At 46.1% G+C, this 27,486-nt stretch overlaps 1 protein-coding gene across 2 annotated transcripts; it reads left to right on the top strand.

Annotated features, from left to right (window-relative positions):
* Nucleotides 1-25,571, top strand: LOC144110015 (dehydrodolichyl diphosphate synthase complex subunit DHDDS-like). Of its 2 annotated transcripts, none has more exons than XM_077642820.1 (7): nucleotides 1-110; nucleotides 2,901-3,085; nucleotides 6,516-6,658; nucleotides 10,737-10,853; nucleotides 12,118-12,222; nucleotides 14,180-14,402; nucleotides 23,265-25,571. In XM_077642820.1, exons 1-7 carry the CDS (start codon nucleotides 89-91, stop codon nucleotides 23,406-23,408), a joined length of 939 nt encoding a protein of 312 aa, XP_077498946.1. In that variant the 5' UTR covers nucleotides 1-88; the 3' UTR covers nucleotides 23,409-25,571. The 2 variants fall into 2 exon arrangements, with proteins under 2 accessions (XP_077498946.1, XP_077498947.1); XM_077642821.1 differs by having other exon boundaries at nucleotides 14,255-14,402.
* Nucleotides 25,572-27,486: the final 1,915 nt, after the last annotated feature.

Consider the following 27,486-nt stretch of genomic DNA (forward strand, 5'->3'; position numbering starts at 1 on the left):
CAGATGTGGAGGCTGTGCACGTGGTACATATTTGCGCGCGCTTCTTTGTACACGCAGCCGCAGGTGCTCTCAGAAGCACTAGGCACGCATGCTGCGAACAGTACGACCCGGTAAGTGCGTACTTTTTGAGTAGTAGCTCCTTCTTTAGTAAAGGGAGGCGATGTATTGGCGCCTTTTTGGTCATACTCTACAATACCTCAGAGTTCATTTCTTCTCTTCCAGGTATGCAACGTAAGCTTTCCTTTTTTACCGTATAAACGGCGCGAATCCATCATTTTAGCACCTACATGGCCGGTTAGTAGTGAAGATAGCCCATCGGAAAGGATGATCTGATAGCATCAGGGGAGTCACTTAATGAACCTCATTTTGATGTTATATGACAGGCGCATACATTAAAGAACTGCCAGGTACGAACTACAACCCGAGTATTTCAGTTAACTTTCCCCAAGGATCAATAAAAAACTACGTCCTCGACGATGATTCGATTTGTGCAGAGTTGCTGGCAGTCGCTTTGACCAGGCCTGCAATTTTTTTCAGCACTCGTTAATAGCAAGCTCCAAAACTGATCATGCTAAATTTTAACTCTGTGGTCACTGATATTGCTCCAGATTTTCTAGTACGAAAAGTTTAGAGCAAGATAAAAATACCAATTTCAGTTGTTTTAGTCAAGGTAGCTTATCGTTGTAGATCTTTTTATTCTGAAAACAAATTCCACGAGTATAAGAGCTGGTCAATGGAGTTTGAAATCATCTTCAATAAGCGCAAAAAATGCGCAGCAACAGGTCGCCTGGTTTTCCCTTGCGGCTTTGCGTAATACAATGAGTTCAGTTGGGGAACGTTTTAGGATGCTAACTTCGCGACGTGGAGGACATATTTGCGTGAAAATTTTGAAGTCCCTGGAGGTTTATTTTAGGTTCGAAATAATGAGCCGCACTACAGTTACTAGGCAAAACAGTACAAATGAGCATTGCAATGCATGCCGTAACACTAATTTTTACACAATTCTGAGTTAAAGTTAAGAATAATAACTGAATGCATTTCTTTTGTCAATTAGTGAATCACACGAATTTCAATATGTGCTGGCCTGTGCAAGACGGCTACTTAGACTCTTCCTCAGGTCTAACCTAAGCAGAGGGGGGCTGTTTTCTAAAACTTGACGCCAGTTTTCTGGAACTTCCTGTATGGTTTTTCTGCAGTGAGATACGAATGTTGATGTCTCCGTCAATAAATGACCCTTGAAGAATATTGGGAATGTAGGAAAAAATTCGACTTTTAAATTTTTCATCAGTGAACCATTTGTAAACGAGAGTCGGTTTCCCACATAAATTATGCGACCGGCGGACACGAATTCAAAAATATGTGTCACCTTCATTCTCATAATCAACTAAGTGAATAAATTGCCATTTTATACACAGCAGTGCTGCTGCATGGCAGCAGTGGAAACATTGAGGGGGGTCGCATTCTGAGTCAAGTCCATTTGTAGAGTTACAACACGCTCGCGTATCGCGATATTTGGAGCCAAGTTTACCGAATAATACTCGTAACTACTCATGCAAGAATGGTGCCGATCAACGTGAAACTGCTCCGGAGTGAGCCGGTATTTTTTGGGATGACATTTCTGTCATTACGAGCGCCGAAAGTGAAAGTTAAGCCCTTATCCTTTTCAATCTTTTCTCGGTAGCGTTGGCAGATAAAGCGTCACACGCACCCGCGGCGTAATATCGGGTGTGGTTTTCAGCAGATTACTAGATGTTTACATCTAATGATTATTAGATGTTTACAAACGAAAGTGTCTGGTGTGGGTTTTTTGAATGCAGAAAAAGTGAAGGTTATATGTTTATAGAGCATTATGATTTAGGAGATGGTATATATCATTAATCCTATACGATTACAAAGTACACCAAAAACACAGTATTGAGCACACGCTCTGAAAAAAATGTATTTAACTGCTATATCAACAGCGTACAGAATTTCAGCGATTCTATTAGAAAAGAAGTGTTCTGTGTTTTGTGTAGCTGGCGCCACCATCTGTAAAAAACATCCAAATTTCCCTCAACCTCCATGTCACATCGCCTGCCGAGCAAGGGGCGAAACAGCTGCGGAGAAGCTGCTGGCATACATTGCTGTTGTAGAAGAAGTGGGAGAAATTCTTCGAGAACGTATAACGACGAAAATATTACCTTGGCAGCCATGTAGAGGAAATCGCGATGGCGTCTGTATTTTTATTATACCTAGGTGGTGAAAACAAACACATAACATGAGACAGAATTAGCAAATTAATAGGAAACACATAGAGTGAGGTTTGGCACATTGATATTTTAGTCAGAAACTTATAAATTTCCGCCAACATAAAAGAATATCTACCCTAAATCACGCAGGCACTGGGCCATTCATCTGAAAATTAGAGGCCAGCAAAAAGCTTCCGTTCTGATGAATGAGGGCGGAGGGAGTAATATCAATGAAAGTGCCAAAGAGCCGAAAATAGCCTTGCTTTCGCAGTGAAACACTCGAATAATGCTGTCAATCTCTGAAAACAATAGGAGTAAATAGTCTTGTGCAAGGAATCCCGGGCAGCGAATAGCTAAACGATTGTGAATAAAGGTTCGCATTGTGAAATTTGAATAAAGGACGACAAAAGCTCTGGAAGGAGCGAGTCGGGCCGTGAGAAGTTGGGGTAATGAGTTTGGAAAGAAAAGAGACAAGCGCAGTCTTCAATAAAATCAATTTGTGCCTATCGATCAGAGAGCACGTGGGCGCCTCCGAAAATGACAGATTCAATAATATAAGTGTTATTAGAATTGAGTTATTTTCCACTAGTATGGGCATGCTCCTCAAGTGTTACTTTTTTTGGCCAACGGTTTTACACATGCGTCATTGTTACACAGGAAATTGTTTTGCAGCGGACGCAAGCTCCTTGTGGGATGTACGGCTGGCGTGGCACGAAAAGGTCGTGCTCTTTGTTTTGCGACAGGGCGTCCTCCCTCGTCATGTCGCCGTTGTTGCTGATGGCAGTCGACGTTACGCTAAAACCGCAGGCATGAAGCTGGGAGAAGCTTACGATATCCTCTTTCAAAACCTTGTCTCGGTAAGAATTGAACGGTTTTTGTGACTCTTCTTTTCATTGTGCCCGTGCACATCGGGATCACACTTTGCACCTTTTGGTGTGTGCTTTTTAGTGTGGACAACAAGGAACCTAAATGAAGTCTCCTGCAGATGCCGATAAGGTTACAAGCCACCGAAACCTGCATTTGCTCTGCAAATTGATTCAATGAAGCTGCTGAGACAATAATTTTCAGGAATTCAGGAAGGTGTCCAGATAGAGCAGCTACGGCTACCGACGTATGTCGCTCTGTTCGGTAGCCACTCAGACATTCTTTCTTACGTAACGAAAGAAATCAACGCGATATTTTCGAATGTTCAAAATCATGCAGCAGTGGTAGCAGATAACTTTACTAGAAGAGTTTCTCCAGAATACCTGGTAATGTTTCAGAATATTCAGGGAAATTTAGTTGAAAGAAAGCTGCCTCATATAACACCACCGCCTCACTAACAGCCATGGCGATATCAGTGCAAATGAGCTTCTCAAATAGGGAAGCCGTGTATTTAAACATTTCAGCGCAAGTGGTAGCCACAATGTCACGTACATGCTTTCACACGTTTCTGTCGGATTGTGGTGGCACGCCTGAGACTCCAGATAATGTTTGAGGTCAACAAAACCTGTTGGTTCCTCCCAGGGTCGTTAAAACATAAGGAGCCCAAAAAGCTAACCTCTTCTAAACTGTGCACCCGACTGCACATTGGCTGTATGAATATGTTGCAACATTCCTGAAATATAGAGACTGATGTAGTGAGAAAAAAGCGATGCGATATCGCGGCACCGCCTCACAAGCGGTCGTAGCAATGTCAGTGCAATTGAACTTGCAAAATCTCGACGGCGTGTACTTAATGAACGCCAGATAAGGTTACACGTCACGGAAACCTATTGGTGAAATTACGGCTCGTTTATACACTAAATATAAAGGGCCTCAAAGTGTTCAGAGCATAGCAGGTCTGCTTCCGGTTGCAGATTATTCTACGAAGTTATTGGACTATTGGAAAATATTGGGGCCGATGAAGTGTAAAAAATTAACCTGCGATTTCTATTCACGGCAACGCGATTTGCAAGCTCAGCTGATCCGATACTCGAACCATTGGCGATATCATACGTAACACGATTTTCCAAATGCGAGCGGCTTCGGGTTTCGACTCGGGGAGCGCGCACAGCGTTCCACCGCCCATAAGCCTCGCCTCGGTCTAACGAGCAGCGCGTTCCTCTCTATCGAGCTTAGCGATCCCGTCATCGCCGAGCAGACTAAGGCTCCCATATACATGACTCTCCCATATGTCTGCAATTAACCCATCATTGCTAATGCTGTACCCTAATTGCACTAGTATATGTTTATCACCTAACACTACACAATCCAAAGATGAATACCCTTGCACAGAAGTAAAAAGAGAGTATGATGTCCTCTAGCACTCCTTTCAGTTTAGAGTGTAGATAAAGCAGCGGCCCACCCTTATCCACGTCTTTGGCACATTTGCGTTGAGGGCGGTGGCAACTACGTTACATCTCTTGATAGCTTGCCCTTTTTACGCAGACCAACTATATGGCCTACTGATATGAAAAAGCATTTCTTTTCACGTTATGGGATTGCTAGGTAGCATTCATTGACGGCCCCTGTTATCATGGAAGTGAAACCTAGAAACAGCATTTCTCCGTCGCTTTCAAGATCGTTGTGCATGCGGCATAAAAAAGTCTTTCTGTTAAGTAGTTCTCATCTGGGGCTGAAGTAGTGAATTCGAAATTTCTTTGAAGACCTGGACTTGCCAAGTACGCTTTGTTCCCAACTGCTCCGCCTTGTGGCATTCTATCTGATGAGCCGCGCGCTTTTAGTAAGGAGCCACCTACCACATGGCGGAGTTATATAGGAGTGGGCTTGCACTTAGCGGGCATGAACGATACTGGAGTCTTTTACACAAGAGGAGTAGAAAATTTTCGTCTGAATATACGAGGAAGTAAGAAGCTGTATATTAGAACTGGTTCGTGCTATGATAGTATTCAATGGAAATTAACACAGCAGTGTGGGAACTGCAGGAATCAGCAGAGATGACAAACAAGTACCTTAATTTTGAGAACCCAAAAGCGACGGAATTCCAAACAGAAAGCATTGGATAATCACTCTCCGCTTTGTAGAAGGAAATTACATGCTTTTATTGCGGAAGCGCTGTCGTTAGGTTTTTTGTTTTGGCTTGCATGTCATTAACTAGCCTACTATTTGTGAATATTCGCAGTAATTTCCATTTTGCCCCATTGAGTGTCCACATTTCCTTTTCACCCTTTTCGTTACGCTGTTCATCCTCATCATTGTCGTTATCACAGTGACTTCCGCTGGAGGAGATGGGCCTCTTTCAGTGAACTCCAGCCCCTCGTTTTGGAGCCCGTGTTTCTTCAAACTTAGCCACCTTTTCTGCTCACACTCAATCGCTCTTTTTGAAATCATCTAGTAGATTAAATAGACGTGTTTGTTGAATGTACTCCTCTGCTGCCTTCCTGGGTTTAATATTAACTCTAGATTATTGTATTTGTCGCGCAATAACGACCGCCTTACTCTTACAAATACTTGCCAGAAACGTGAATGCTGGTAATGCGAATTTACTGTATACTTTCCTCTTCAGGGATATTGTCAACTGCTCTTCATGACATAAGATGGCCAGCATAATGCACTTCAGCTTATCCGTATTCTTCTAGGTATTTGCTTTGTGTAACCAAGCAGCCGAGCAGTTCGTCCTGAGCAAATTTAAATTGTGCAGTTCAAAGTACCGAGGCCACACATGGGCTGTGAGTGACGCCTCTTGCATATTTCACTTTCGCTGCCTGCTTGCATGGTAACTACGTGCCACAGATAAATTGATCCATTCACCGCTTCTATTCCCCACTGCTTATCGCAAACAGTTGCTTCCTTCGAAGGCAGTTGTCATTGCATTTATATTTCTTTATTTTAATTTTGGTGCCACTGGTATTCTTTGCGTTTCAAGTCCTGAGCCATTATATTCGTTTTCTCTCGTGGGGTATTTTACAGACCAATGGTGACTTGAAATTAGAGGTGGTTAATTTTCTCCTGATTAACTGAAATCTGAGTCTTCCAAATGCAACCCTTTAAATACCTCTCGTAAACACGCGGAAAGCCCCGGAGACTTTTCATCAGCTTTCCAAACAAGCTTACTTTCTTTATTTCTGTCGAGTCGTCCTTGTAAAATTTCTGTACAACTTACACATATTCCTATTCTACATTTTAATTACGGAATGCCTGCACGGTTGCTGACGGAGGGGATAAATTTAGCGTTCTCCAGCAGTTTAAGGAGCCTTTAAATTGTGGTCATCTAGACTGTGCCATTTTTCTGTAAGTTTTGTGCCGTTTATTAAGCGAAAGTTAGATAAGGGGAGTGGTGTTGCATAATTTGTCTGTTTCTTTCAGTTCTGCTTCTGGATGGAACGCCTTGGAGTCACCCATTTAAGCAGTTTTATACTGAGCTGTCGGAACTTTCGGCGCGCGACTTGTGAGCTGGACGCTGCCTTGGACAAGCTGTTGTATTTTTTCGCGACGACGCTGAACTCCCTGTAAGCAGACATTGTAGGCATTTTTGTGTTATTACTAATTACTGAAGCTGTGACTGGTCGTTGCATCCTGTCCTATTGTGGCCGGATGCTTATTGTAGTTTAAACATTGAATTTTTGCAACTATTGTTGGGAGTCATTTAAAAAAAATCTCGATTAGTTGTATCACTAAAGTGAGAATTAAATCACTCCATGTGCAAGTGATGAAACCTGATATTTCGACGCAAATGCGAGGTGTGAACTCATGCATGAAAGCAACTTTTAAATTATTGCGCAAACATTACTTTACAGCACTCCTGAACCAAAACTCTTTTACTCGCTGTTTGGCCAATTCATTCTAAAGATAAAAAAATGACTTTTAAATGCGCAGTCTTGGGAGCAGCTGCAATGCGACGAACAAACGTTTCCTACGTTTTTGCTCATTTCCAAAGGTCACTAGTGTCGTTCTATTGCGACCAGAATTCGCTTATGCGTGCTAGGCTTTCTTAAAACCTTACCTACATTTCCCAGCTTTACGCTTTCAGGTAACAGATTCACGCCTGTACACTTCTTCAAGCGTCTATATGAAACAGGATACATTGTGGTACAGATGAACCTCCGCAAACCATTTCTTCAGGTGGGAGCAGCAGCCGTAATGTTTAATGAATAATTGTCAAGCATGTTAAGCATTAAGCGCTCGCTAATAGCCTAATGAGTAGACACAAAAAGAATTGTACACACAAATAAACTGAGCTGCTTTCTTGTGCACACTCGCAAAACCTGTCACAAGAAGAAACGATTAACGCGACACACACTATTCGCAGTGCAGTTGCAGAAGCATTTTGCATAAGGTCTAAACAAGAACTGCATTCTTGTATGCAACACGCTGTAATGGTATTCCTTGCTCCAGCCGTACCTATATCTGACAAAACACCATCATTTTGTTGCTTGAATCGTTATTTTATAATCACAAAAGAAACCTGAACATGACAAAGACCTCTCTATAAGCACAAAACCCGCATATGTCCTTAGTACCTTTATTGAGGTTATTTATTTATATTTATTTATTCATTTATTTTTATATAGAGCGCACGTTTTGCGCAAAAACACGCTGGTGTAGGAATGAAATTGGGTAGTGTGATAACGAAATTACCATTCGTAGAGGACGGTGTGGTGTAACAACATGACCTAGCGCGGGTGATCCACATACCCCACAACGATCTCTAAGTACAACAGTGATGACGTCATTGCGCAGTTCCTTATTAGGCTAACAAGTCGTGACGTCATTGCACCACTTTTGCGTAGTGCCTATGAGGAAATAACGGACATTCAGCTCACACTAAAAAAGTGTACTATACTGATTGACGATTTCAGTGCCAAGGTAGGCAAGAAGCAGGCTGGATACCGGACAGTGGGTGATTACGGAATAGACTTTAGGAATATCAGTGGTGAGTCATTGGAAATAATTTAAGAATAATCAATACTTTCTGCCTCAAACGAGAGAACAGGAAGTAAACTTGGAAAAGCCCCAATTTCGAGACTAAAATGTAATAGTTTTCATACTGTGCGCCCACCCTGGAATCGTGCAAATTATGGAGGTCCTCGGTAAGCGGCGACGTAGCGACCATAGGATGGTAAGTTCTGGAATTAGCTAACACTTGAAGAGGGGACGGAAAAAACTAGTGAGACAGAACCCCATCAAAAAGTTATGTCTAAGAGGAAAGGTAGAGGAATTAAGGGTCCAGCCGCAGAACAGATATTTCGCTTTAACCATGCGCGACTATCTAAATGTTCAAGCAAGTAACAATAATCTCATAGCTATTACTACTGACTGTGCCGTAGAAGTAAGCGGCAGGGTAATTGCACAGGATAGCGGCAAGCTCTTTCAGGAGAAGAATGATCTAATTAAGAAACGTCAAATCATAACACCCTTTATCTCAATAGACGGAATGAAATTGGCAGCTAATAAGAAAGCGCAAATCAACCGATGCCCGGAAGTTTATTACGGAGGCAGTTCGGCATGATCTAAGGAACCAAGGTAGCCTAAAGGTGGTTGGAGAATGGAAGTAGGTATATTCGCAAATCAGATGTACGCGCTAAGCGACAAAAAGGGCAATAACATTGCCATTTTGGAGAATATAGCAAGGGCTTCCGAGGAGTTTTACATATATCCGTACGCTGGCCTAAGTTATAGTATAACCAACCGTGGTATATAGCTTTCATAGATAATGAGATAGCGTTTGACAGAATCGAAACCTCAGGAATGATGCACGCATTGCGGAACCATGGTTTCGAAGAGCCATATCTATAATTACTGGACGATAATCTATAGCAGCTGCACAGCCATCATAGTACTTCCTATGAATTCGCCTCTACAGCGGTGAATTTTAAGCTTCCTCGACTGTTGATATGCTGCTTTGCAACGAACGCACCTGGTGGCGCAATAATTGCCCTCAACAGCCGCCAGTGAGCCTCAGTGCGCACAGGAGCGCCAATCTACACCACAGCATAGACCGCGTGGGGGAACTCAAAATCCACAGTAACCATGGTAACTGCCAGACCGACGCACAGAAAAATAGTGCGCAGCGTGCCGAGCGAGCGCACATTTTGACGAACGGCACTAGCGCTGCATGTCATCAAAAAAGAAACTGTGGTGTGAAGTCCACATTTATTGGACATCCCGGTAGCCGCGGCTGGTGAGCCGGCGGAGCGGGTAGTAGACGTGGCTGGCTGGTCGAGCTGGTTGATGAGAGCGTTCTCGGATGCGCGAGGCAGATCTTCTTCATCAGCGCCACTTGCGATGCCAGCACCGCTACAAAACAACATTAGACACAACGCTCACCGGCGTCACGCTAGCCGGCGCCGCAACAGTTGTGAGCTGTAGTGAGTTGTAGGTAACTGTAGCAAGCCGTAGCTATAGAAAATTTCTCAAGAAACAGCGCAGAGACGTCGACAAAGAAGACGGCTGCAGCGAGCCGTTTCATACCGATCCGACTGGCAGATGACGAAATGACGTAAACGTGAGCTAGCGCTGGCCGGCACTTGAATTCTTCCTGCATTGGGAAGCACTCTACTTTGTGCATGTCCATGCGTTTACGACCGGCTGACCGTGTAGAGCACACGCCGTTTTAGCCGTGTTCTATTTTTACGCCAGCGCGTTTTAGAGCAGAGTTTGCTGCAATGTCTCACTATCACTGCGATGATTATAAGCAGCGCCGCGACATCGAAGCACCGACAGTTCTCTCCTCACGAGGAGTCGCAAGTTGTCGGTGCTGTACAGAGTGCCATGATTCCGACGTGCTCTATTACAACGAAGTCATTTGTATAACGAAGATTTTGGAAGTCCATATCGCTTCGTTATACAGGTGTTTTACTACAGATCTACTTAGGGCAGGCAGTGGTCAGGTCCGGGCCACAAGAGTGAAATAACTACAAGAATAAGATTGGGGAGGAGCGAAGTAGTCTCATATTATGAAAAGCAGTTCACTTGTATCGCTAAAGAGAAAAGTATACAACAGCTGTATCTTTCCGGTACTCACCTATGGGCAGATACGTCAAGGCTAACGGTTATAGTTGAACTTGAATCCAAGACAACGCTGTGAGCCATTGAAAGGAAAATGATACGTGTAACGTTAGGATACAGCAAGGCAGCAGAGTGGAGCAGGGAACAAACGAGAGTTAGTGAAGTCCTATTCCAATTCAAGAAGAAATGGGCATGGGCAGTGCACGCAATGCGAATCCAAAATAACCAATGGTCGTTAACGGTAACGGACCGAATTCCATGAGAAGACGAGCGTACAGAAAAGGGGTGGCAGATCGTTCCTTGGGAGGACAAGTAAATGAAGTTAGCGGGGATAAGGTGGCCGCAGCTGCCACATGTCCGGGCTATTGTTTATATATTGGAGGGCTTTGCACTGTAGCGGTATAAGTTTGACGACGATGACGATATTGATTTAGACAAGTTCTGTCGCGGGCCAATCTAACACGTGATAGTGGGAGGTGCTGATGGGTTAGATATCCGGTTGCGGCACTGTTAGTTCCGATTCAGTTACAGCGAGGACGTATAAAGCCTGTGAATGCTGACCAATACGCTAACACGCAGGAGGTTCCTTTCACGCCTTGGCCTATGGCTTCGACACATCGGTGACTTAACCTGGCTTCCCAGGACCATTCAAACGAGGGTCGCTGAAGTCGACGTCTGTACTTCAGGTTCGAGCCGGTAAGCTGACCTGTTATTTGTAAATTTAGTATGAGAATGTGCGTGTGCCCATGGTTGTGCGCATATGAGAAGAGTGGAAGAGTTTTCGATGAAGGTAATTGATTTTACAGCCTGCTGAATATCGGCGGCACTCATTGTGTTTCGTTATTTATGTAGAAACTCTATTAACGAGTGCATAAACGTTTTTCAGGGCTGTTGCCCTTCGGCATATTCTTGTTTCATTTTTCAAGTGTGGGTCTATTCGTGAGACTTTACTCACTCTGCGGTTATCGTTTACTTGAGACAAGAGTGGAGCAGTAGTAAAGCTCAATAACATGGGAGCCCTGGTCTCTGTTGTTCAGGGTGGCAGCTCTGCTAGGGCTTGTTCACGACAAATTCCGAGCGATGTTCCGCAGAGACTACGCCCATGCAATTTACGTACTATATCAAATAGAACACCTTTACTGAAAGCTTCATAACGGATGTGAACCCAAAAGCTAGCAGGATCACAGCCACTGAATGAACGTTGGAAGCTATGATGTATCCTTTGAAAGCTGGTCATTACGGCAATATAACCTTCGTAATTGCTCGTTCAGTATTTTTGAGTCTGAGAGGTAGATTTTATGGTTTTGAATGGGAAGTATGCAAATGCTGCGTACTTTGATCAACACGATGTTAATGAACGACACTTTAGTTAGTGGACACTGGTATCTGCACCTACTTAACCTGTTAGAAATGTTCACCAACTGGAACGACATTTGCTTGTAAGTACACTACGGCCGTGATTTTTCTGCACGCTGCTCCACAAGCTGCTTGTTACGCTTTGCCAGGGTGGTAATTTACATACTTTTAAGAGTCTTTCATATCTCCCTAATTTTTACGAAGGTTTCAAAAGAAAGAAATTTCAGCTGGGCCGTCTCAACTTTCATGGATTTACTGCTACCCTTGGAAGCCATTTTTCACTAGAAGGATTTATTTTCTTGCCGTCGCCGATTTTCAGGTGATAAAATAGTCGAATAAATATTGTCTTCACATTAGTAAAATAATCTCAACTGATTCATTGTCAGTAGGGTGTCCCCGCAGCATGCTGCACAGGCACTAATTTTCGAAATTTCCTGATTTGGAAAATTTCAACTAAACGGGAGAAGGAGGCTGCTGGCGCTGTTTATGCGCCTCATTTTTTTCCATGGCGTTTTCGCCATCATGCTGTGCAGTTCTCTTCTGCGAATTGCGCTTTACAAAATATCGTCAAGAAAAGAACAGAGTTTTTGTTACTTTGTTGCAGGACAATTACTTGGGCAATAGCCGCTGCTTACAATACAAGGCACAATGCGAAGCTCATGATTATGGACTTTGCAAAGGCTGTCAAGGATGGCGTCATACAATCCAAGTAAGTTAGAGAGCCAATAGTTTTTGCCTGGTGTTTACAAACGTCTTGGCACGACGGGATTGGGGATTAGGGATATTGTTAAATTCAGTGGTTCATGTCTACTGAACCCGTTCATGTGTTACGCAGCAAATCGTAGTTTCTGATTTACTAGGGCGACGAGCATCTTCCAGCCGACATACTTAAAATGACTGTATCCGTTCTTCCAGCATAGAATGAGGCGGGAAGGGGGCCAAAGCTGCGGTTTTCATTTTTTGTGCGCAAACTAAAGAACAGAAACAAATGTGATTTCCCATTTTTTTGTTAACAGCAACATGCACTCTTACCCAAGGGGCTTGCTCGGAATGTACGTTGCTGTCACAAGCAGTTGTGGGAAACAGTCATGAGGAGCAAAACCGCAAAACAGGACAGGACTGAGGCAGGCGACAACACAGGGCGGTACTGACAACTGAACATTTATTGAAAAAAAACAGCAGAGCTTATATGGATCAATCGCGCATGTAATCTGGCAAGCAATCGTAAAATGATGATGAAGCATGACAAAACAGTTCCATGGCAACCATGACGAAATCAATCGGTACGGCGAAGCGAAGGAAGTCGAGCAAGGATGACACAACTAACTTTAGCAAAACCAAATGAAAAAAACCTAGTGAAACGCTGACAGAAACGCTAATTCTTTTTGAAAAACAGACAGAAGGCGTGCTGACACACTTATAAACCCCCTCAGTTGCGCATGAGACATACTTCTTCGAATGCCTCATGCCGCAAACTACGTGCGTTCAAGTCTGCTTCCTCACCAAATTGAAGAGTTTTGAAAGCTTTCAGGGCGCAGGCATGAGCACGTCAACGCCATATCTGCCTGAGATCTTCTTAAGTTTTCGGGAAATATTATGAAGATATGGTAAGACTACATACCTATTTCGACTAGGTGGCTCATGGGAAAAGGTGTCGTTTTTCGCCGCCTGGCGAAGCTTTTTAGCAGCGATTCAGCCACATATCTTAACAGGGAGATCGCAAAGCCCGCCTTTTCGAGTCGCTGAAGTTGAAGATGAAAACAGAGCTGCACTTTGTGATGGCATGATTTCAAAAGCACATACCTAAAACATGAAGATACCAAAGCCAGTTTTACGAGGTTTGAATGCGGTGAGTCAAACGGCTGTAAAGCTTTCTTGGATCTCGGCTCAAAAGCCTTGCAAGCATAGTCGAATTGATTAAAATCAATCTTTAGGTCTAAAAACTGGATGTATTCATCTTGCGGAAGCTCAAAAGTAAAATTGAGAGAATGTGAACATCTAAAGAAGACATCCAAAAGCTCATCTGCCACGTCAGCTAGTACATCATTAAGTGAAAGCTTTAAAATGATAAGAAAATCATCTACGTATCCAAAAACACTAGAAATGAAGGCATGGGTCAACTTGCGTTTGAGCACTAGGTCTAAATTAGCCAGAAATATTTTGCACAGAAGTCGCGCATTGCCGGAACCAATACAGATTCCTTTCATTTGAACATAAAATTTACCATCAAATCAAATGAGACAACGGTTGAACTTAAATAGAACGTGAGCAGCTCCAAAAAGGAATCCACAGACACACGGCAAGAGTTCTGTAAGTCTACCACGTCGCCATCTTCGATGAGCTCCCTTACAGCACTGAAAACTTCTCCATGGGGAACAGAATGGGAACGGAATAGTAAAATTCTTTTGCAGGCTTCCAACACTCTCAAGAAGGTAGCATCCGCTCTCTTAAACTGGTTCCTTGTCAGCCATCCTGAGTACGGAGGCTAGAACGTCATCAGAGAATTGATTCCAAAGCAAGAATGTATGTTATGAACGCTGGGAGACTCAAAAACTTGCTTTATATCTGACAGCTGTCACAATGTCACAAGATTGTGCTTTGTAGCCCTATTTGCGTCACAGTTGCAAGTAGCCTACGTTTTATTGCGCGGTTGGTGCTCTGTGCAGCGACATCACAGCGGATCTCACTGACGAATACCTTTCACTAAACGAGAGCCCCGAAACGCAACTCTGGTATCGTAGCTCGGGCGAAGTCCGATTCAGCGAGTTCTTGGTGCTGCAAAATGGATACGCCTACATCTACATTGATCCGACACTCTGGCCAGTGGTGGGATTCTGGAACTTGGTCTGTGCCATTTTCATGTTCCAGCTCCATTGGCCAAAAATCAAGGTGAGCCCATTTCTTTAGGTACAGTCCGATCAACACAGCATCTTAAAGAAAAGATCATTTCACAGTAGTACGTGGGTATCGATAGCGACGTAGAAATAAACGAGAGGTCGAAACATGAAGATTCCGCGCATGCGCACGAAGTTAACATCATCAGCCTGCTTCGGCACTTCAGTTAGTCACACGGAGCTGTGTGGCCTTTTGCTTAATGTTCTCGTGATACTGTTACCGAAATTGCCGGAAATACATATGCTGTAAACAAAAGTGAGACCATGGCTATTACAGACCGCTTGTAAATATTTTCAGAAAGAACTATTATTTCCTATTAGAAGGTATAAACCATCTCAGAATATTCGCGGTTGAGGAAAACTGTATCCAACAACGGGAATAAATTTTCTTCAACGCTGAGTTCAAAGCGAGCTTCAAAGCTCGTTAGCTCTGAAGCTGTCAGCTGAGTTTTGGCGCTCCTCATTTATTAATAGCAATGAGTAATCAAACTCCTAATTACCATTGGCTGGAACACTCACTCATGAGTGCCCTGGCATCGCCTTGGCTGACACTGATGTTAATGACTGAGTGAGTAGGAGTGGATGTGAGTGTGAGTACGAGTAAGTGGATGTGAGTGTGGGCGGACAAAAGTGTGGGTGAGTTGATATAAGTGCAAGTGGCCGTGAGTGGGATTGAGCCACCTGTCATAGAGCCGATGTAAGCTAATTACACCCTACTGCACCTAGAAAATTGCTCAAAAAGATACTGGGGCAAAAAGACCCGGTTTTTTAATAGTTTGAGCTTTTTTCTCATAAACACCAGGAAACCCAGCTTTCGGAGCACAAAGATTTGGCCTGAGCGACATTTTAAAACTGTAGTGCGACAATAATCGGTATTTATCTGTAGGAAATTGATGCAGAGGAAGCGAAGAGGTAGAGCAACCGCCTCGCCTGCAATAGGTCCGGGGTTCCAACACTTGTGCTACACATTTCTTAACAGGATAAAAGCAATCCGCCTGTTGATTAAATTGCATAACCAGGCGTGCGGGGCGGTCTGATCCGGTTGCCACAGCCGACCACGCATTCTCTCAACAGAACAGCATTTGACTACCTATATTTCTTACATGAACACACAATCCTACTCCAAGCTATCAGTCACCAGCACCTACGGACAGGACCAGTCACACGGTGGACGGGGCTAAGAATCTCTGGCTCTCGACAGGCGTCATTGAAAACTGCACCTGGCAACGTTTAACGCCAGCGCATTTTCAGAGGAGTAGTAAAGGAGGCTAGCTTAGCAGTGCTGTTTGAAGAACAAGCAAGTATTCAATGGGATGTGATAGATTTCAGTGAGGTTAGGAAGACAGGTGAAGATTATACAGTACTAAAGAACAGGTATGCACGTACTTTTCTATCCTGGTTTAGCGGAAAGACGAGAACTAGGTATAGAACTGCTGATCAGCAGTGATATATCTGGCAAATAAGTAGAGAGCACAGCTTCAAAAAATGTGAAATCTGAGCTTTAATTAGTGATTATCTCTTGCATGCTTCTGTATCTCGCAAATTTTGGCCCTCTTTTCTCGTGGTGAGAAATACTCTATTTCTGCAGGTTGTCGATTGGCATGTATAGAACAGCTTAATTTGTTGGAAAGTTAGCCTTGAGCCTGCTGACCTGCTCTCTTTTCTTGGTATAAATCTTGCTTAAGAAATGGACAAATTTAATTCCAAATGGACACTTGTGTTAATAATCGAATATAAGAAAATAAAATTCTTTGTTTCTTACGTCCATCATTATTGCATCACCGATTGACTAATAGCTAAAGATTAGTTGTTGATGTCATTTAATAGAGCTAACTCTTGTCTGCTTCCGGCAGTGGTTTCAGAGGTGATCAAGGGCGCAGAACTGCCTCTTTTATGATTCTTATATAAAGATTAACGTGTTTGAAGATTGCTCTAAGTTTTAGTGTGGCCTTGGCGCACGCATAGCAAGAAGGCGGTGCTACCAGCTTCGCAGCTAAATGAGAAAATAAACAAATGAGGCACGTAAAAAGCTACGACACTCTTCAGGAATGATCATCACAAAAAAGAAAACCTAGTTAAGCTAGAAAATTCACTTTAATCTCCGGCATATAAAAATTAGCAGTCCATAAAGATAGCAAGAAACTTCTCTTAGAGAGGATGAGTCGCACAACTTTTCTACTTGAAGTTAACTACTTCACCTTTTAGGATCTTGAGTCCAATCTGCTATAAATGGTTTGATGAGAGATAGTTCATAATTCATGTGAGCCACGCTGCCCTAATAATAGAACTTCTTTGACTCCTTCCGTGCTTCTCTGCGTCTTCAGATTTTAGGAGATCTTAAATTGAAAGCACCTCACAAACGCTAAATACTGACATTGCACGTCTCTTCGTTTCTGATCCGACGTATCGTGTAAGGCCTATGATTTTGTAATTCCATACTAGAATGAAAGCATTTTTGAGTTTCGGATATCACAGGGATCACATCTTACCAACACACTAGGGTAAGACGGCCTGGAAACGTCCTTTAGCAGAGCAAGGCCACGCATTGGGACGTTCGTTTACAGCAGCTTCTTTGAATGTATGCGCATCGCATAATATGAGGAATTGCATAAGTTAAGCGAACGATTTAACTGTATTGGCTGCATTTAAATAGTATTATAATGCCACCTGGTGTTCTCAGGTGGCGCTGAAGTGTCTTCGAAGACGTTGAAGTGTCTCGCGCTGGCTGGCTGGCTGCTTGCTGTATTCTGCTGGTTAGCGACCTGTCTCCCTGTTTTCCGTTACATATTTTGGTGGAGGTGCTGGGTAAAGATCCCTGTATATGTCTCATACTCCTCCGGATACCCTGGGCTCCAGTCCTTCGCTAGTGGACACCCCCGTGCACCGTGCTAGCCGGAGAAATCAAGGCCTACCTCCCGAACACGGGCTTTTGGAGTCTGCCAGAGCACCCACCCATCGACCTGTCATGCCAGCTGCTGCCTACTACACCTTGCAGAATCCGCGACTGCCCAAACCATTCCACGGCAGTCAGCTCGAAGACGTAGAGGACTGGCTTCTCGAGTTTGAACGCGTGGCCTCATTCAACCAGTATGACGCCGCTAAACTTCGAAACGTCTTCTTTAGTCTCGAGGATGGTGCACGTACCTGGTACGAAAACCGAGAAGACGCCCTAACATCATGGCACGAGTTCCGCCGACGCCTGCTGGAGACCTACACCAGCACGGATCGTCGAGAACGGGCTGAACGGGCTTTGCAGTCTCGCATTCAGATGCCGAATGAGACTGTAAGCATGTACGTGGAGGATATGACTCGGCTCTTCCGGCGAGCTGACCCGGCCATGCCCGAAGATAAAAAGGTGCGCCATCTCATGCGCGGCGTTAAAGAGCAACTTTTCGCTGGCCTCGTGCGCAGTCCACCTGGGACTGTTGCTGAGTTTCTCTCGGAGGCGGTCACGATGGAGAAGATGCTCTTGCGGCGGTCTACCACCTACGACCGGCCGGTACTCGCCGCTTCACTTACAGAGCCGCTTCCTGCCTTCGGGGCTAACCCTGGTCTTCTCCGCGACCTGATCCGCTCCGTTGTGCGCGAAGAGCTCCAGGCGCTTTTCGGTGCTCCCCTGCCGACGGCCGGCTCTCTCGCTAGCCTGGTCCGCGAAGAGGTTCAAGCCTTGAGACCTTCGTTCCCGTCCGTTGACCCGCCGCCTTTACCAACGGAGTGCCGTCGTCCAACGTACGCTGAAGCCTTGCAACGTCCTGCGCCCTCTTCGGCGCAGTTTCCTCCGTCCAATCAAGGCTCGCTGTTTTCCGCACACCCCGACACGTACTACATCGACAATCGACGATCACCCCAGCGGAAGACGGACCTGTGGCGTGCTCCGGATCGGCGGCGTCTCTGCTTTCACTGCGGGGAACCCGGTCATCTGTATCGCCAGTGCCCGTATCGACAGCTTGGGCTGCAGGGGTTCCCTATCGACATGCTCCGTCCACCAAGAGGTCAACGACCCCGGGAGATCGAGGACTACGTAGCCCAGCAGCGCATGGCGACAATTCCCCAGCGGCAGTCTCGGTCTCCATCACCACGCCGACCTTCGCCACAGCCCCAAAGCTCCTCCTGGATGGCGCAGAGACGGTCGCCAAGTCCCCGCCGGGAAAACTAAAGAGAGCGACCTCAGGGGGCGAGGCCGCTGGCAATCGATACGAACAAGACCCCCCGACAACGCGAACAGCGACCGACCGCGATTTAAAGGCAACGACTGCAGTACCTGAACTCGGAGATCGATTCTCGTTGGATATACCCGTGCTTCTCGATGGCTATAAGGTTAGTGCTTTGGTGGACACTGGCGCTGATTTCTCGATTTTAAGCGGAAAGCTAGCGGCGCTTCTTAAAAAAGTAATGACACCATGGTCCGGCACGCAGATTCGCACGGCTGGCGGACATGTCGTAACTCCGCTTGGCCTATGCACAGCAAGAGTCCAAATTCGCAGCCCCACATTTGTTGTCAGCTGCCTAGTTCTACCGAACTGCTCCCGTGACTGTATCCTTGGCGTTGATTTTCTCCGAGAGTATGGAGCTATTATTGACCTCCGAAAGCGCACTGTCACATTTTCTACCGAGAAAGCTGATGTTTACTCCGAGGACTGTCCACGCCGCGCCGCCCTTAGAATATCTGCCGAGAGCGTTTGGATTCCGCCACGCGCCAGCGTTTTTGTGAGTGTTCACTGCGACGGACTACGTGAAGGGACAGCGGTCGCAGAGGGCAACCTGTCCCTTTTGCTCACCCACGGCATCTGCTCAGCGCGAGGTCTCATCCATCTCCGCGACGGCTGCTCTGAGCTCCTGGTGACTAACTTCTCTAACGAGCCCCGGCACCTTTTTCGTGCTACTGCCATCGCATTCGCCGACCCCTTAGCGGAGGTTTCTGAATGTTTCGCGTTCGAAGCTGTTAGACCTGTGCGCTTCTTCGTCGAAAGTCCGGCAAACGGCTCTTCTCAAGCACCGCATCATTACGCCCGACGATGCCCGCCCCATCCATCAGCAGCCGTACCGTATCTCACCGAAGGAGCGTGAGGCGATCCAAACGCAGGTGAAGGAGATGCTTTCAGATGGAATCATTCAACCTTCCAGCAGCCCCTGGTCTTCACCTGTCGTGCTGGTGAAGAAAAAGGATGGGACACTCCGCTTCTGCGTGGATTATCGGAAACTGAACAACATCACCAAAAAAGACGTCTACCCGCTGCCTCGTATCGACGACTCGCTCGACAGACTTCGTCGCGCCCAGTACTTCTCCTCCATTGATTTAAAGAGTGGGTACTGGCAGATAGAGGTCGACGAGCGGGACCGCGAAAAAACGGCGTTCGTGACACCCGACGGACTGTACGAATTTAAAGTGCTACCTTTTGGGCTATGTTCAGCGCCGGCAACTTTCCAGCGGATGATGGATACCGTTCTCGCTGGACTAAAATGGCAAACTTGTTTGGTTTATCTCGATGATGTCGTCGTATTTTCCGAAACCTTTGCCGAACACCTTGAACGCCTGAGGACAGTATTAGATGCCCTCCGATCGGCCGACTTAACGCTAAAGCCCGAGAAGTGCCACTTTGGGTACAAAGAGTTGAAGTTTCTCGGTCACCTCGTGAGTGCCGATGGCGTTAAGCCCGACCCCGAGAAAACTGCTGCCGTCGCCAACTTTCCTGTTCCTGCAACAAAGAAAAGTGTGCAACGTTTTTTGGGTCTGTGCGCATATTACCGCCGCTTCATCGCCGACTTTTCAAAGATTGCCGCACCCCTGTACCACCTCACGCGCAATGATACACAGTTCGTGTGGGCTGCCGAGCAGCAGGAGGCTTTTGCCGAGCTGCGCAGACGACTGCTAACATCCCCTGTTCTTGCGCACTTTGATGAAGAGGCTGAAACCGAAGTCCACACCGACGCGAGCAACGTCGGCCTCGGCGCCGTACTCGTCCAACACCAAGGTGGCGTGGAAAGGGTCATCGCGTATGCAAGCCGCACGCTTTCTCGCGCTGAAACAAACTATTCGACCACAGAAAAAGAATGCCTTGCGGTTATGTGGGCAACCATGAAATTTCGTCCGTACCTCTACGGCCGCCCGTTCAAAGTAGTTACCGACCACCATTCGTTGTGCTGGCTTGCAAATCTTCGCGACCCATCGGGGCGCCTAGCCCGATGGAGCCTCCGCCTCCAAGAATTCGATTACACCATTGTGCACAAATCTGGCCAGACGCACGAAGACGCTGACGCACTCTCTCGCGCGCCCGTCGGGTTAGCGGATGATAGCATAGAGGACGAGAGTGGTTTTATTGGAGTTGTCAGCGCCTTAGACCTAATGACCCGCCAGCGAGCTGACCCAGACCTGCGACCTATCATTGATTATCTGGAGGGCCGAGCTTCTGTCGTACCCCGACAATTTTCTAGAAACCTGCCGGCCTTCTGTCTCCGGATCGGCATTTTGTTTAAGAAAAACTCCAGCACTGTTGACCGAGCGCACCTCCTCGTCGTTCCGGCAGATCTCCGCGCCGATATCCTTCTTGCTTGTCACGATGAGCCGACCTCCGGCCACTTGGGCTTTGCCCGCACACTTGCACGCGTGCGCCAGGCGTATTATTGGCCCAAACTTTCTCACGCCGTCCAGCGTTACGTCAGAGGCTGCCGCGATTGCCAACGTCGTAAGGCGCCTCCTCTCAAGCCAGCGGGCTTGCTCCAACCTATTGAACCCCCTCGGACGCCTTTTGATCAAGTCGGCATCGATCTTCTGGGCCCATTCCCTGTGTCATCGGCCGGTCATAAATGGATCATAGTCGCGACCGACTATTTAACAAGGTATGCGGAAACTAAAGCGGTGCAGCGCGGTACGTCATCTGAGATCGCCCAGTTTTTTATGCAACAAATCGTGCTGCGTCATGGCGCACCGTCCCACGTAATCACTGATCGAGGTACGGCGTTTACGGCACAGCTCATGCGCGACGTGTTCGAGCTCAGTCACACGAACCATCGCAAAACTACTGCCTATCACCCACAGACGAACGGGCTCACAGAGAGACTCAACAGAACGATCGCCGACATGATCGCAATGTACATAGACTCGCAGCACAAAACCTGGGACGAGATTCTCCCGTACGTCACATACGCTTACAACACGGCCACCCAGGAGACGACCCGATTTACACCATTTCGTCTGGTCTACGGACGTGACGTTCAGACGATGCTGGATGCAATGCTTCCATGCAGCACTGATGACCACCCACTCACGCCAGACGCCGAGCAGTTCGCTCAGCGCGCCGAGGAAGCACGTCAACTTGCCCGTCTTCACATTCAGCGGCAGCAGGGCACGGATGCACGCCGCTACAACCTCCGTCATCGGCACGTCGAATACCATCCGGGAGACCAAGTTTGGGTGTGGACCCCGGTACGCCGCCCAGGCTTGTCTGAAAAACTGATGTGCCGTTACTTTGGACCGTACCGAGTTTTGCGCCGCGTCACCGAAGTGACCTACGAAGTTCTTCCTGACGGGACTGTGCAGCCTCAGCGTCGTCCACCCCGCTCTGAGGTTGTGCACGTTGTCCGCATGAAACCCTACTTCACGCGGTAATGGATAGTACGCTCAGTGTTCTGCTAGTTTTCGCGTGGGACACCTTCGCCCACCTCCCTTGTACATTTTTGTGTGCTTGTGCTGTTTTTTTTCTCTTTCCACTGCCCATACTGCAACCCCGCTTTTGTTTTTCTTTTTTTTTTTTTGGAGGGGGAGTAATGCCACCTGGTGTTCTCAGGTGGCGCTGAAGTGTCTTCGAAGACGTTGAAGTGTCTCGCGCTGGCTGGCTGGCTGCTTGCTGTATTCTGCTGGTTAGCGACCTGTCTCCCTGTTTTCCGTTACAATATGAATGAATGCGTAAGGTAAACAAGCAATTTAGCTATGATGATTGTATTTACATCGTATATTATCAGACATTGCATAAGGAAAAAGCACATTTAGCTCTGACATACCCAGAAATTCTGGACAAACCATTTTTCAGCGGGAAACTGTTTATGAACAGACTTTTTTGTACATAATGTGAGATTTTGCTATAACAATCAATACACCCACAGATCACACCATGGCAGGTCTGTATTATTTTTATATTCAGGTTTTTGCTATCGTCAAAAGCGTTCCCCATTGGCTTGCTATGGCAAACTTACTCTTCGATGCAATGAATGGAAACACCATAAAAGAAGGATTTTGCCATATATCAGATTAGTGGACCGTTGCTTTCAATAGTTTCATTAAAGTGTCTTAAAATTTATAATTTTCAAAATTTTTGCACGAGAAAGTTGGACATGGGGAGTGTATTCGCACAGCGTTATGTCAGGGAAGGCATAAGATAAGCGAACAGTTTACCTTTGATGAGTGCATTCGCATAGTTTATGGCAATTCATTAGACAAGTAAGCAATTTGACTCACAGGAGTGCACTAAGACAGTTCAATGTGTGCTAATAGTGAGGTTAGTAAACAATATAGCAGTGATGAGTGATTAACATATTACATATAATGCGGGAACAATAAGGTAAGAAAAAACATTTTAGCTCTGATCAGTTTATTTAGATACTATAATATGAGGAAACGATAAGACATGCATTGAAGCTTAGCTGTGATAAGTTAAGTCGGATATCATATTATCACGGCAAGCGTAAGGTAGGCAAACAGCTTCGCGTGATGGTGGCGTCTCTGGCCAAACACCATAAAGGCGCACATTGTGCATTGCTTGTTCGGACTATGTTCTCTCATTGATAGAGGCATTCATGTCTTTCCACGAACTCCCGCCAATCAAGATTGCTAATGTCTTCCTCTTTTCTTCTGATATACTAGGTGGTAAAGCAAAGACATCGCAATCTGAGCACGATGGATAAAGACGGGCTGGACTCTACAAGAGCCCTGCGTCAACGGAACTTTCTTAGATGCAATGAAATGGCAAGGAAGACATGTTTAGCGAAGCTGTCTCTCAGCCCATGAAGCCGAATGTTACGGTGGCGGTTGGCAGTGCCATGCCGTCTGTACTTTTTGTGTTTAAATAGGATAAAACCGTTTGTGGCACCATCTAAGCTCGAGAACTCTGTTATTGAAGCGTATCTCTTGGTCGTGCTCTAAGATGAAGTTTCATGCGTCTTGATTGAAATCGGAGAGGTGTATTACGCATTTCTTTCCTATCTCACAAAAAGTACAAAAAAGTGTTATTTTCTTTACATAAGTCTGGTTATTATCGCAATTATAGATGAACCCTTGTTCCCGCGCTCGGCCTAATGTATAAAATATAGGCCTAACAGTGATGGGCGATTTGAATATCTGCTCTTCGCAGCAATGTCTGGGAGTCCTGATTGAAAACTGAAGGAGCTGGATTCTATCAAAAATTGATATGCATCCACAGTAACACATCTGAAATCTACACAGACGACAGCTCCACCCCATATTCTATTTTAATAAAATCTTAATGCATATATTTTTAATCTTTAAGCGAATGTGTGTTTGACAGCGAAAGACGCGTTTATTGTTATCAAGAAAAGGCACTTGTCATAAAGAGCAAAATAAAAACCTCGCGCGGTTGCCGGTGAGAAAGGCAATCTATTGGAAGCGATGTATTGAGTTTCTCTTTTTGAGTAGGCCACCGCTCCTAATGCAGTTTTTGCGTATAGCTAAGGTGTCGACAAAAGAACCCGTCATTTTATTTCATGCAAGTTGAGATCAGCGTGAATACAGCTCCATGACTGACAATATTTTTCGGCTAGTATCATAGCTTGAAGAAGAAACGTGGGCTTGGCGTAGAAACACCGCTCTTTTGCTCGAAGTTGAAGCCTCCTTTGAATTGGTCTCACACGAAGCAGCAGTACATGCACTGGAGCGCCTGGCCTAAGTGGAAAGTTATTTTCACAGCACTCAACCCAATTTAGCTACTGCAACCTTTTTCTCGGGAGTCATAATCGTAATCAATGCATTCTAGTCTGTCCAGAAAGCTTATCTAAGACAGAGATGAGATCTTCAATTTTGCGCCGTTAGTTGCAACTACATCTTATACCAGTTTTTAATCATCCTTATTGGCGTTTCTGCAAGCATCACGAGGAGTCACGTTGATTGGTCAGCGCGCAGTTATGTCACATGAAGAGTCAGACTCTGCTAATGTTCAGTGCCTACTGCTCCAATACCTTTTCTGCTAAATAGCTATAAGAATTTTTTTGCTGTCGTTTACTCGAAATGTTTCAAGGTACCGTCGTTAGGACCCTTAAACATTTTTGCTGGGTCCCTGAAGTTGTGTGCTTGTATTTACTCCTTTATGCTAAATAAACAAGCTTTCAAATCCGCTATCACAAAAACGAAACGAGGAACAGGAAGAAGTGCAAGCAAAAAAAGAAATAACAACGACAATTTATTTTCTCTCTTCATTGCGCCAGTTAACGTTGAGAAACATGCCATTTAAACACTCTTAATCTTCCTGTGAATTTTCGACATTAGCGTTCTGCTACTCAAAAAAAGCCCACTCCATGTCGTTCGTATTACCTCGCGGGCGGACCGCATATGCATATTTCGCGGGCAGCTCTCCTCTACACCACCTAGTTAAGGATGCAAAAAAATCAATTTGATACGCCTTACATTAACAAGGTGAAAACTTCGGCCAGAGTCGGATGAATTGGCCAGAGTCGAATGAGGGACGTACAAAAACGCAGCAGATGATGAGACATTCAACGGTTAAAGCACCACATGGTCTCGGGTGGAAAGGGCTGTGCACAAAAAGATGTGACATAAAATACCGACACCCTACGATCATTATTACCCCTTTTCAGAGAGGTATTTAAATTTTTTGTCATGCCGAGGAGTGGTAAGACAACTACGCATGCGCATCTGTGCACGCTGCCGCTGGCACGATTGTGATCTCCCACTCAAAGGCAGTATTGTCATAAAACATTCATCTATCAAAGCACAAGAAATCAGCGAAGCCACTGCTAATACTAGAGCGACACAAGGTCTAATGTTCCATCATTCGCTCTTCATGGCAAACAAATTAAAAGTTGTATCTTGTAACCACTTATAGGAGCGATGTTTGTGTATTTCTTGGCCGTTTGTATTAGCTCGTACTCTTTTCCTTCAGCGACCGATAAGTGTTTAAAGCCCTGTCGTGGAATAAAAGGTAGCTTTTCATGAGCGCTCTGTCGTGTCTTTGGTCCTGCTGCCCTCCGTAAGGGCTGCTTTCGCCTGTACGCCTAGCAACTGGGGTTTGAGGGGCGCAGAGGGCCTCATTTCTCCCTAGGAGAACTATAGCTATGGTCCTCACAAATATAAATAGTTCAGTTACTAAGTACACAGTTAAATGGGGGTGCTCAGAGAGGCCGAGCTGCTGGGACGGGTTTTCCAACGTAGCGCCAGGCTTGGCAGCACCAAGCGAGTGAGCAAGTTCCTCATCCCCAGCCCCAGTGCGGCCTCGGCGCCTGCCGCCTGAGGAGGTGGTGACAGTTGACGCACTACACTTTCCCTCGGGGAAAAAAAGGAGCCATCCTGGCACTCATGGACACTAGTGAACAGAGGGACCTTTCTAATTTTTGAAATGGTTTGCATTGACGGTTCTGCTGCCGCGGCCTCGCAAGCCCGTAGAGGGCGCAATGGGCTCAACCAGGTAATTCGCAGGAGGCATTTGCTGAAGTACCCGGTAAGGACCGTGATACCGAGCAAGCAGCTTCTGGAAAAAGGCCGCGACTGGTGAAGGCACCCAGAGCCACAGAAGGGAGTCTGAGCATAGGATCAAAACGCCACGCAGGTGTCGCGGTGATGTTGCCGCTGCGACTGGTTTTGCGTCGTAAACGAGCAAGCGAGCTGACAGCGGTGTTCGGCCTACGTGGAGGCTTCAAGGGGTGGTCTAGGTTTGGAAACATTGGTGCGGTAAAAAAGAAGAGTCCATCGTACAGGTTGGATCGCGCCAGTATAACAGAAAGAAGGGAAGAGAATTCAGTGGCGGTTTGCGTCTCCATGTCATATGCGTTGGCGACGAAAGGAACAACCTGGCTTCTGTTGAATTGAGCGGCTTTTACTCACATGGCCAACATGCACCTGAGTGTCCTGTTAAGACACTCGGCTACGCAATTGCTCTCAAGGTGGCAAGACAAAGCGACGCGATGGATATTGCGGAATTCCTTCAGGAGAGTCTTAAGAGCGTCTGACAGGAATGCACGTCTTTGGTTCCTGAGCATATTTTTTACGAGCACCACGGAGGATGATCAGGTTCTTTAGAATAAAGGAAGCACCATCACGTGAGGAAGCAGATGGTAATTGACATTTTTCGGTATAACTGCTGAGAGGATCTACGGCCACAATAACTAAACTGCGGCCAGTAGAATTGTCATCGAGACGGCCATAGAGCTCGATGGCAACGCGGTCAAATGCGTGGACAGGGCAGGGGAAAGGATGCAAGGAAACATGTGAAGCGTGAGAAAGAGTTTTACGGCGTTGGCAGGATGGGCAAGAGCGCACAAAGTGGTGATCAAAGTGGTACATTCCACGCCAACAGAACCGGCCGCGGCGTCTCAGTGGATAGGGCACTCGGCTACTGATCCGGATTATCCGGGTTCGAACCCGACCGCGGCGGCTGCGTTTTGATGGAGCGAAACGCTAAGGTGAGAGAGAGAGAAACAACTTTATTGCCATAGATTGGCGGGATTTAGGGCAGGTGGGCTTGGTGTGGCCCCCAGGTGGGGGCGACTTCCTGGGCCCACGAAATGAGTGCCAGTTGGATGCTCTTGTCTGGCCTTTTGAGGAGTTCGTTCCATCCATCTTCGGAGGGAGCTGGCAGTAAGGTTCGAGGGGGCGGATTTCCCGCGCAACCCCAGAGGATGTGAGCCTGGGTGGCGGTTTCTCCCTGGTAACAATTTTGGCAGACGGGGTCGTATTCCCCGTCTGTGATGAGTGAAAGTCTAGAATGGCTAAGGATAGAGTGTGTCTGCAACCTGCGGAGCAAGGTGGCTTGCGCTCGGTTCAAGTCGGGGTGTGGAGGCGGGAACTGGCGTCTCATCTCTCTGTAGAGGTTGGTAATTTCGGCAAAGGTCTGGGGAGC

Source organism: Amblyomma americanum, chromosome 11, assembly GCF_052857255.1.
Source record: "Amblyomma americanum isolate KBUSLIRL-KWMA chromosome 11, ASM5285725v1, whole genome shotgun sequence".
Lineage (NCBI taxonomy): Eukaryota > Metazoa > Arthropoda > Arachnida > Ixodida > Ixodidae > Amblyomma > Amblyomma americanum.